This window comes from Salarias fasciatus, chromosome 2, assembly GCF_902148845.1.
Source record: "Salarias fasciatus chromosome 2, fSalaFa1.1, whole genome shotgun sequence".
In the NCBI taxonomy this organism is placed as follows: Eukaryota; Metazoa; Chordata; class Actinopteri; order Blenniiformes; family Blenniidae; genus Salarias; species Salarias fasciatus.
The window spans coordinates 13,763,172-13,775,731 of NC_043746.1; the positions used below are offsets into that span (position 1 = coordinate 13,763,172).

General features: G+C 39.6%; 1 protein-coding gene across 19 annotated transcripts in view; it reads left to right on the forward strand.

Moving 5' to 3' along the window:
* The window catches only part of LOC115397319 (protocadherin alpha-C2-like), a 422,283-nt gene that overhangs the window by 399,261 nt on the left and 10,462 nt on the right, over positions 1-12,560 (forward strand). For 18 of the 19 annotated variants that reach the window (XM_030103611.1, XM_030103620.1, XM_030103665.1 and 15 more), the window contains 2 exons: positions 8,610-8,674; positions 11,845-11,930. In XM_030103611.1, coding sequence (XP_029959471.1) covers positions 8,610-8,674; positions 11,845-11,930 — 151 coding nt within the window. Of the gene's footprint in view, positions 1-2,604; positions 5,396-8,609; positions 8,675-11,844; positions 11,931-12,560 lie in introns of those variants that run through there. The other variant, XM_030103566.1, reaches the window with a different exon arrangement.

Genomic DNA, 12,560 nt, shown 5'->3' on the forward strand with positions numbered 1-12,560 from the left:
TTATGAGAATAAATGTCTTTTCGAAGAATATACAGGGTAATTGTTATCCACTAACGTGGTCAAGGTAAAGTAAAATCCATTTTAACTGATGTAATGATGAATTTAAAAAAAATCTATCGCAGATCAATGTAATTATTAATAAATTCATTATTTGGTGGAACATATTTGAGAATGCAGTTTAGTTGTCTCTGAACATAATTTCATGGAAACATTGTTGGTCAAACACATCTTAGTTCAGTCACCACATTTTCATTTTTAGTAGTCCAGTAAAATAATGCTGTATTGGCTTTGAAATCTAAACTTTTGTTTCTTCTAAGCTTTTTCTTCATTGTAGCAGAGATTATATATGATGCAAAATCAAATAAATAATACCAGAAATTACAACAATCACAAATATAAAGTCAATGTTAAGATTCTAGTGCAAAATACAGTGAAATTTCAAAACAAAAAAAAAAAAAAGTCTATCTTAACTGTTGCATTATGTACCTTTGAGCTCATCCTGACAGTATGATTTGAGGCTAATGCCAGTTAGCTAGCAATAAGGGATGTTTCATGGCAGCTTTGCTACGATCTCACCTCAGGTCTCAGTGCAGCATAGTTTTCTTTGAATGTTTTATTATTTGTTTGACGGTTTGGCTGGCCAGATTGGAGCCTCTTGCTTACTGGTTTTGGTACACAGGCCTTATGTTTGACACTCATTAGATAAGCAATAAGTCAGTGAATGGATGTGTGCAAGGTCCACAATTTGTATGAACTATTGTTGTTTGGATGCATAATTGTTTGGACAAAAATAAAGTTTCTATAAGGCAATGTAACCTTTGGCTGCCTCTGGAACTCCCGTCATTTTGCCACCTCTGCTTTGCCTTAAGTGTTAACAGTCGGCCTGTATCTGCCATCCACAAGAGTGAGTCACTGTCTTTTCTTCATCTCTTGGGATGCCAAATGCTGTTGTTGTCATAGCCGTGGGCAAACAGGGCGTGGGTGAGAGTGCCAGAGAACAAGGAGAGGAAAAAGAATTTGTGGGTGGTAGACACTCATCTTGGATCGATGGCCATGGAGAACCAGGAATAAAGGATTTCACAAGAATATTTCTTCACTGCACATAACTTTTTCTCTTTATAAAGGTCTTTACCATTTTCACAAAGATTTGCTTTTTGTAAAAGAATGAAATTTCATTGCCATGCTTATGATATATTGAGTGAGATCTTATTCAAATGCATTGAATACAACTGAACCCTGCACTAGCTGGGCAAGTTGCCATATTTGGTAACCTCCCCATTTCTTGTTTTTTTTCTAAGTATATATTATTTAAAAAAAAAATGTATGATTATATGAAACACTGGGATAGGTGCGGATGGCATGTTTTACTCCTTGCTTTGGTGAAGCACTTGCCTAATGTGACAACATCAGTGTCATCAAATTGAAATTATGGAGGAAACAAAAAGTATGTTGCATCATGCACCATTTAAAAAAAAAATCAGTATGACATACAGATTGGAAGACGCACAGTCCATACAGGTGTATATATTGACACTAGCCTGGAACTCTACAATAATCATTTAAAAACTCCTTAACAGTATGAAAAATACTGTAATGTGAATCTCATTTTAGAAACTCGAGCATCAAGGGACTTGTGTGATTTATTACATTTGCAACTATATTGCTAGGGGCACAGCTGTCTGTCTGTCTATCTATCTATCTATCTATCTATCTATCTATCTATCTATCTATCTATCTATCTATCTATCTATCTATCTATCTATCTAGATGGGAGTGAACTAGTGGCGCAGAGCTCTGCAGCACCTTCAGTCGAAGGCGTGTGCACAACGTCAGCTGTCAGAGCAAACTGGTCTAATAGACACATATGATTATATGTTGACTCTTGGCAGAAGTCCGCTGTTGTCACATCGGTTAACTTGTGATATTGTGGTCATTGTGTGGTTAGATAAAGGCTGATAAACATTTGTAATATTCATGTTTATCTCCTTTCATTTGTTTGCTATAGATAACAGTCCATAATCTTTCAACATGGGTTCAACATGCGTGCGTAAAATTAATAAGTGACAATCAATACGCATGACGCAGTTTCACAGTTTGAGTGTTTCTCTGTTTCTGAAGCTGGTTGGTTTCATTTGGCCAGAGGAATATTGACAGGGAACTGTTTTTGACGAGCTGGTTCGTAAATCAGTCTTCCAGCGCACAATGAAAAGGGCGGTGGCACAGACCAAAAAAAAAAAAAAAAAAAAAAAAAAGGAGACGAAACGAAACGGAAAACGATTGTGGAAATTTTCACAGAAACAGCTTACAATTACCACGGTCTGTTTACAACGTCCGCATCTATCGATAGATATATTGATAAAAACATTGAGCTTTCGCTTTGGGGTTTGATGTTTTTCGGATGGTGCTCGATTATTTTACCGGAGGTGCTGAAATGCAGCCAGCTTGATTTGAGAGAGAGGCTCTCCTCCCTCCCCTTTTGCCCACAGACAGCAACACCGCCACAGAGAGAGAGAGAGAGAGAGAGAGAGAGAGAGAGAGAGAGAGAGAGAGAGAGAGAGAGAGAGAGAGAGAGAGAGAGAGAGAGAGAGAGAGAGAGAGAGAGAGAGCGCAATCTGTGGGCTGTGGAGGGGATAGATTAATTTGAAAACATTAACCAGACAGACAAAGGAAAACATGGATATACCCAGGAAAATGCTCTCCGGTTCGAGAGGGGATGATGTGTTCATCACGCACAGAGTCGGAGCCATGCACTGACCATTCCTCCGTTTTTAATGAGGCGGGTGGGGACCCACAGCAAGCTGAAGAGGCGGAAAGATTTCTTCAACCCGTCTGCAAATTCTGCCTGCTTGCGATGGCTGTGACGGCGCGATGCTGTTACAGAGACAAGGAGAATGTGCCTTTTTTATTTTTTCTCGTCATTTTCGCACTCGGTTGCCTTGCAGATGCTCAGATTCGGTACTCTATTCCGGAGGAGCTGGAGAACGGAGCAGAAGTCGGTGACATTGTTCAGGATTTGGGTCTGGATCAGAGAAAACTTTCTGCCCGACGCATGAGAATCACCTCAGACAGTGGTCGGAGGTATTTTACCATAAACCACAAAACTGGGAAGCTGGTGGTGAGTGACCGCGTTGACCGAGAGACAGTTTGTGAATTTAGCGGCACCTGTTCGCGCAGCCTGGAGGTGGTGTTAGAAAACCCGCTGGAAGTGCACAACGTGGAGGTGGAGATTTTAGATGTGAACGATAACGCGCCGCAGTTCCCGAGGGATGAGTATCAACTGGAGGTGTCGGAATCCGCTCACACTGGGTCGCGGTTTCACATCGAGGGTGCTCAGGACGCAGACGATGGCTCGAACTCGGTGAAGCAGTACCGACTCAGCCCGAACGACCATCTCACCCTGGAGTCCGTCAAAGCATTTTCTAATAATAAGCACATCGAGCTCATTCTCAAAAAGCCTTTCGACCGTGAGCAAATGGCTTCTCATCAGCTGATCCTGACTGCAATGGATGGTGGCACCCCACAGCGAACCGGCACGGCCATAATCAACGTTCGTATCCTTGATGCCAATGACAACGTGCCTGCGTTTGACAGCGCTGTGTACAAAGTGAAACTGTCTGAAAACTCTCCAAATGGCGCACTTGTGATCAAGTTAAATGCAACAGACCCGGATGATGGCTCAAATGGGGACGTTTTCTACTCGTTCAGCAGTTACACACCAGAAAGAGTCAGACAGATGTTTTCTCTTGACACAGACAATGGAGAAATTAGGGTGAAAAACAAAATAGACTATGAGGAGACAAACTCATATGAAATGTACATACAGGCAATGGATAAGGGACCAGCCCCTGTGGCAGTGCACTGTAAAGTAGTTGTAGAAGTTTTGGATGTCAATGACAACATTCCTGAGATTGTGCTCTCTTCACTCTCCAGTCCTGTCCGTGAAGATGCTCGAGCTGACACAGTAGTAGCATTGATTAGTGTGATTGACCGAGACTCTGGACCAAATAAGCAGGTAACCCTGGAGATCATGCCCCATTTGCCTTTTAAGATCAAGTCATTCCGGAACCACTACACCATCGTCACATCCGCTTTCCTGGATCGTGAATCTATCTCATCTTACAACGTCACAGTGAACGCGGTGGATGGAGGCTCCCCGGCTCTCTCATCTCAAATGACTTTTAAAGTCGATGTTGCAGATGTTAATGATAATCCACCTCGTTTTGAGCAGACATCATATACTGTTTATATCTCAGAGAATAATGCTCCCAGCTCTTCTCTCTGTGTTGTTAAAGCTACAGATGCTGATGCTGCAGAAAATGCTCGCATCACCTATACTGTCCTCAATGACAACAACCATGGTATTCCTGTAGCCAGCTATGTCAGCATCAAACCTGACACAGGGGAGGCCTATGCCCTGCGAGCCTTCGACTTTGAGAAGCTACAAGAGTTTCACTTTCAGGTTAAAGCCCAGGACAATGGTGTGCCTCCTCTCAGCCGTGTGGCTACCGTGTATGTTTACATTATGGATCAGAATGATCATATGCCCAAGATAGTGTATCCACCCGCCAATGGGAGCCGCACCACAGAGACATTGATGAAAAATGCTGAAGCTGGAGTCTTGGTGAGCAAGGTTGTAGCATGGGATGGTGATGCAGGACAGAATGCTTGGCTGCTTTACAATCTGGAGCAGACCAACATAGAACTAGATCTGTTCAAAGTGCATGAGCACACAGGAGAGATTCGCACAACACGACGTGTCATTGAAGATAACTCCACCTCCTTCATCCTGACTGTTTCAGTGCGGGATAATGGTCTACCACCACTGTCCTCCACCGCCACAATTTATGTCCATGTGATGGAACTGCCTCCAAAAGTAGCCCCGGACCCAAAGCGCATCATAAGACCCAACAGCCCCTTAATGTTTTCCAATGTCACTCTCTACCTCATCATTGCCCTCAGTGCCACAACTTTTGTATTTTTGGTCACTGTCTTCGTGTTGGCCATCGTGCGTTGCCACGCTTACTGTACCCAACCTGGCTCCTGCTCTCCATGTTGTGTGTCCAAGAAGAGTGTTCCAGAGGGGGGCACCACAGTGGCTGGCAGTGGGAGTGGAGGAAGATCTGCAGCTGGAGCCCAGCAGGCCAGCAATGTGGCATTGCGTAGAGACCTCAAAGTGGAGCCACATTACATTGAAGTGCGAGGAAATGGTTCTTTGACCAAAACATACTGTTACAAGACATGCCTGACTGCCACATCAGGAAGTGACACTTTTATGTTCTACAACACGGGACGGCCACACAGTGGCACCTGGGGATCAGGCTACGTCACCAGTCACAGTGGACAAAGCCAGATATTTGTACGACGTCTCAGTATGCCAGATGCAGCTGCCATGCAGGTGTGTGTCTGGAGTGATCCCTATGCTAGTTTAGATTACACCACAACAGTGAATGACAAACAAATAAAATCTCTGAAGAGAAATATTCTTAGAAAGTTAAGACTTTTTTCGAAGGCAGTGTTCTTGTGAAAGTATTGCAGTTGACATTCATAGTGTTGGCACTGTCCGACTCTTTAATCTATTCTTCTGGTTTTTCATGTTTGATAAAAAACATGTTGTTTTTTTTTAATCTCAAACAAACGGGGCATAGCTACCTTGTTTCCAGGCTTCATATGTCTTCCATTCATAGTTAGGGAGGGAATGGTGCACATTTTCGTAACACAGAATATGTAAAGCCCTCACATGAAACGGATCACAATGAGCAAATAGTTACCAGTTTTATGTCTAATGATTGTTTTTTTTCGTATTCACATATTGAAGGTTCTCATGCTTGTTTAGGTAGCTGGGTGGGAATTCCATTTCCCACGTCCAAAAAAAACTTGGCTTATAATCAAGGGTGTAATATGGGGAAGAGTGTCTGTTCTCCACTGTAAAGAGGAAATAAGAAAAGTCTCTCTCTCTCTCTCTCTCTCGCTCTCTCTCTCTCTCTCTCTCTCTCTCTCTCTCTCTCTCTCTCTCTCTCTCTCTCTCTCTCTCTCTGTCTTCCCTGTTAGTTTTATGAAGTTGGGGTTAAACTAGCAGATTGGGCCATGTGCCACAACATTCAGCTGGTCCAGAGGGCACAAGAGTCTGGTAAAATAGTGTAGCTTTGCCAGCTACAAGGGCAGTCTCACTGCACCAAAATATCTTCTTCTGGTCACGTACCTCTCTGATACTGAACAGTAACTCAGATTTTGAGAATTGGTAAAGAAAGTAGAAATCAAACATGAGGCTTTATCTGTGTTTATCTTGAATTGGGGCTCTATTAAATAATATTTTTCTAAATGTATAACATTGAGACATATGCAAACTGAGCTGATGACACAAACAGTATTAAATCAATTTAATAGACATGATTTGTTTGTTGAGGGTCGTGTTTGCCACAGAGCATCTCTGTGTTTGTCTGTGCAGCACAGAGAAGAGTACAGGGGTAGAAAGTGTGAAAAAGAGGAAAATATAAATTGTTAAGGCTATTTTCCACTATCAGTTGGTGTGTTCCTCATTAAATGCCAGTCATGTTTGTTCTTGCTATGTAATTAAATGGCAGCAATGTGTTTCTCTGTACTGTGCGCGGATTGGCTGCCTGCTCGCAGATGAGGCGGGGGGGATAAAAGGTGATTGGACACAGTGTTGATGGCGGAGGTGTGAGCTCTGTATCCATGCTAGAAGTGTTCACTCAGAGGGAGAGGGAAGAACTGAGGAACAGTAGAGAAAAGTGTTACCCAAAATCATTTCTATTTCATAATTTACAATGTACCAACTGGCAAGGAAACATAATAATTGATATATTTGCAAAAACTGTTTCCACTCCATTTTGTTTTTTGCTTTTGAATGTTGTAATATAAAGCATCACTTGCTAATTCTCACAGATGTTTCATTTCTATGTTCTAAATGTTTTTGTTAACATTTTCTGTGTATGGCCGAGGATAGTTAACTGGAAACATCTTTATTTTTCAGATGTTTTCGTGTAATATATGTGAAATGAGCTACCCAAAAGTCTCCCTTTGGCCACTGTGGCAGTAAAATTAATGCTTGATGAAGTTATCTAGTCCCATTCTTACACAATTTACTTTTCAGATAGGTTATAACTTGTTTATTTATTTATTTTTGTTTGTTTTGTTTTTTATGTATTTTTGTCCCACATTTAAGTAACATCTTTCACTTTGAGTGTCAATCCTTACTGACAGTCTAAACACTATTTTTTTCTTTGTGCTCGCTGTTCATGTTCTATATGGCTAAACGATGCAGTTCTCTGTCTCCACGCAGATATTCTGCTCTGTTTGAGTGACTCCAGGTGGAATACCAGGCTTCTCTCATTAAGACTGAATATTGGATTTCAAGGATGATAAATGTCCACTGCAGACTCAGAGAGGTCAATGCAGCTTCAGCAGCAAGTGAACATCTGTCATATTTGAAAGGAAACGAGCTTTCAAATGGACTTCTTATTAACTCCTTGGCCGAGCCAGGATAATTTATGATCCCAAGTGAGGCTAGTTATACAGGTTTAGTTTGATATAAAATACAAAACAATCTCTTACTTTTTCATTGGTTGGCTTTGAAGGTAATTTTGCAGTACTATGAGACTTGCATCAATTATTGATTTGCAGTTCTCAAACACTTTTTTCTTTTTTTTACAATTCAAAACAGTTCTATTTTTATGTTTTCAGTTATGCACATTGATTAGGGCACAGACTCTGAAATCACATATTTGTCACTAACAAATTGCATTGCAGTCAGAGAAGCAGTTGGCTGTCAGCCACTGTTTGCCTGTTTGCTGTATAATTGTCAGAATTTAGATGCTGAGGGATTTCATTTGATATCAACCTTCCTGCCTCCGCCTGTGACCTTCATTGCTCTAAAATGACAGAGGACAGTGGGTGGAGCGCAAAATGTAGAACGTGCATTGTACAGCTACCGTGGTGAGATGTGTCACAGCCATGCAGTGTGCCAGAAAAACTCAAGGTTTGAACAGTATAGAGAGGATTTTACTGCAAAAGCTCAAAAGCACAGGAGATAGGTAATGAATGTGCTCTGGTGTTAATGAGGAAGGGGTTGTGTTTGGTGTGGAAGGAAAAGCAATGAAAATAAACGTGCTGATATTTGGTCGTGGAAGTCAATAGGAGGACACTGATTGCTCAGCAACAGTGAATTTGACCTGTATCTGCCATATAATCATAGTAATTGATCACACCACAATAAAACTATGTGGTTTGATGTCATGTTTTTTGGATGTGTATCTCACTGATGTGTCGCATTACAAATGTTCAAAAGTCTGCTCTTGTTAAATCCTTCAGTTTTTTGGGTTTTTTTTTTTCCCTCAAAGTCAGTGATGGATGTTGGGAAAGAGTGAGGGAATCAGAATGAGGGCGTGGGGATGGGTGGCATTGAAAGCACCTGCAAGCTTTGATTCACACTCATCCAAAGGCAGAAGTAAGCTGCCACTGCTATGAATGTGGTGTGAATGTGAGGTAATGTGTGTGTGGTGTGCACGACCTAATGGGTTTTGCCAATGACTTATTAATGAGATGGCATTGGCTTTCACTTGTACTTAAGTCCCAATTCCTCTCTCTTGCAGCCCAAGGCACCAAATTCAGACTGGAGATACTCAGCCTCCCTGAGAGCAGGTGGTGTAATGCAGAGGTAAGCCTGTGATTTATTTTGCCACTACTCAGTCTGTCATCATATATCACAAGTTACCTTTTTCTTGAAATATGAAATATATGATCACTAGTGTCATATACAATTAGACTGAGGTAATAGATAATTATTCCATACACCATTTTCCAACCAATTTGTCCAAAACACCACCGAACATTCATTAAGATAATAGGTTTTCATTTTGCTCTCTAACACAGTTTTTTATTCATTAATTGTTGAACACGGTCATTTTGCTACCAAAAAAAGCTGTCATCAAAATAGTTAGTTATATTTTGTCAGAATTTTTTAATTGATTTTTTTAATGTTTAGTGTTAATGTTTTGATGAAAATTGAGTTTTCTTGCATATTATTCTTAACTCTTGGCATTTTCACTCGAAACTGGTCTGGCCTGATCTGGCTTTGGAGAATAAATCGCATAAATATACAGAGTATTATTATACATATACAGAGTCCTCAATGAATGGCCACTAAGTACATTTTCAAATGTCTTAAAATGCTTACCTGTCGTTGTACTGAAGACTGAGCCATGTTTGAGAAATGTGGTTTTCAAAAGCTGTGTCTCTTGTAATTATGTCTGGCATAGTCTTTGATTCTGCTGCTGCTCAGCTGTGATGACAGCATTATTATATACAAAGAAGAGGGAATTTGCATCAGTCTTATCAAAACATACTTTTGTATACTAACAATTCTAAACAGAAATAAATGTTAGTCATAGTATAAACATTATAATTCCAGTGACTAAAATATAGAAAATGCAGTATATTTAAACAAATGTAGTCAGCAATGGTGCTTTCAGTGTGACCATAGGCAGAGTAAGCAGGGAGGAGGTCAGTGATGTATGAAGGGCAGGTTGTCAGGTGGAAAGATTCCCTGTCAGGAAGACTGCGCAATGACCACACCACCACCACTGGCCATATTACATATTAATTTGCCTGGGTGTTAACTTGAACCAAGAGTCAAGCTGGTGCAAAATCATTAAAAATAATTACAGATCTAATGAATTAGGTAACTTATGATGCCCATCTATCATTTGAATGTATCTTCATAAGCATGTGTGATCTGTCTCCAACTGATTGATATATGCCCTTTAGCTGAAAATGATTTTGACTATACTTCCAGTTAAGTGTCATTTTTTTTCTGTCTATCCACCCTCTACACTGCTCTGTCATGTTCAGGACAGCAGGACACTTGGGTTGATCCGAACCGACTATGGGCAAAGTCAGATTAATGTCAGTTTATCTGTGTTTAAATTCCTATGAAGAGATACAGAGAGAATGGTTTGAGACTAATGTGATGCTTTTTTTATTATGTAGACAGTCACACACATGTTCAGAGACACAATGCTGGTAATGCATTGATCAATGTTTTCTTTTCTTGATTTATTTATTTTCAAGATTGCCACAGTTCAATTTGCAAGCATAATCCAGAACTATATATGTTCACTGGTTTAATCTTATGTCCATAAGAAATTAACAAAAAAATATAATTTGGGTGTCATTAATGTAGCCCACATTTAATATTTATTACAAGAGGGATTAATGAGAGTTAATTTTCTCTGATCTCTTTAAGGTTTACCCTCACCCATATTTCATAACAGAGCATTACCGACTATCACATAATCACAGTTTAAATAAATCTTTTATTTTTTAATGCCCCACCCAAATATCCCTGCAGTGGCAATGACCTATTTATTATAGGCTATCTATGGTGAAATGCATCATTTTCATTTTGCTTTTGTGTTGAAGAAGTTATGTCCAAGGTCACGTTTTATGATCACTGCAGGTATACATTAAAACAAATTAAAATGAATGTTTAATAAAGTAACTATTCTTACTGGAAACTGATGACTAAGAGCATAGTTGTAGGTTTCAAGATGGTGACCTGATGAAGAATGACAAAGAGGAACCATCTTTAATTCAAAAGTTTGTTATGACACCAAAATTTCTCATTATGAGCTCGTCGGTGCTTGCTGATTAAATATTACGGATGCGTACCAGCACAAAACATGACCTCCATCACCCAAACTACTAATTGCACATAAACAGATACATATACATGTGGCCACACATTTCTTTACATTTTATTTACAAATAGAGTCACAGAGCCTCAAAAACTTGCAGACCTTTTTGCACAGATTTCAGATACTTGTTTTGTTTTCAAAGATAGAAGCAAGAAGCTGAGTCAATTGGATTAATAGGAAATTACATCAGAAATCATTAATTAAGGTTTAAATGTTACTGAGAATCACTTGGTCTAAATTGTGCAATATCCAATTTCTGAGGTATTACCTAATTAGTAGATTTCTGTGTTAGTAGTTTTAGAGTGTTGTCATTAAAAAGAAGCATGATAGTTGTGTGATATTTAGCAAATCTTTCTTCAAGACAGTTTTCATCTTTCTTCAGTATCAGAGATTAACAGTTTCAAAGCCAAGGCAGTGACAAGGAGCTGTGATATGCTCCCTCATTTCTTCATTTGTTGTTTAACACTACATAGTGGTTGGTGTTTTCATTAGCAGAGACAGTGCTGAAATCCCAATGAGTGGGTGAGAAAAAATTAAAAGCAGCCATCTGTAATCTTTAATCCAGAGAATGTGGATAAAATATAGAGTGAATACTTTAATCCAGATATGAACTCAATCGTTCCCAGGATTGCCCTATGCTGTATTATCGAGTTTGTATCATCAACACTGAATATACAGAAATAATTCTGGGATTTTAGCAACATGAAACAAACCCAGAGTTCACAAGTGTTAGATATTGACGTGAAATGTTCCTGGCAAGCCATCGCTATCAACTGAATGGGTGCCAAAAAGTGTGATATAGTTGTGTTTTAGCATTGGAGATGAAACAAGACAAAAATGATGATCATGTGGACTTGCACATGTTAGAAAACATCAAATCTGTCAGGAAACCATTGCATTATAAGAAGGCATGGAAAAAAATTCCAATATGTGCAGTTTGGGCAAAGAGGTGCAATCAAATATGCACACTTATCCAAATTGTAACATTAAATAATCAATGGAAGCATTTTGATGGGAAACTGTGTTGTTAAATACATTCTGTAATGTATTTTCCTTGAGTGAGACATGTGTCTGTCAGTATGCCATTATATCTGGTGTTAACGGATTTTTTATTTATTTTTTTCCCTTTCAGTTCAGTGCATATGGAAGAGTCCTCGGTGATGCAGGGAGCCCAGGGAGTCCTGGTTCAGAATTGGCCCACTGCATCCAGTGCTGCTGGTAAGAATCAATTTACATTCTGTACTTTGACCAGACACTAATATGGCTACTTTGTACTCTGACTAATTTCAGAATTCTTGTAATCCCAGCAAATACCAATAACCATTCATTCCTTACTAACGATTCAAACAATAAGAGAGTCATAAATCTAAGAAAAATAGAGGTATCAGCTACGACATCACCGCAGCCCACTCCTACTACTGCGTACCACTGTGAGGAAATGACATGTGCTTCATGGGTGGAGATGGATGTCTCTGCTCTGTGTGCAGAAAAAGGAGGGAAACAGTAAAATGGATGAGTGATTTAATTATCAACAAGCCACACAGGATGAACAGTAGCGCAAAAATGAAAGGCACATACTATTGTATAATTCCTGTCGTCTTTTAATGTGGGTGTTCCTCAATTTTAAGCATTCCATGCAAGCCAGCAGGAGGACAGAAGTCAAAACAAATCTAAATATCCTCAAGATTTTGATCATTGTATCCTAGCTCTTCAACAGTAATCTATATCTATTTATTGTTATAGACATTTGAGTACATTTTTTAACATAGAGCATTGCCTTATAGGAACAAATATAGCTATTCTGCATCAGCTATTTCAATCGGAGCATAGTCTTTAAATTAGGAAACA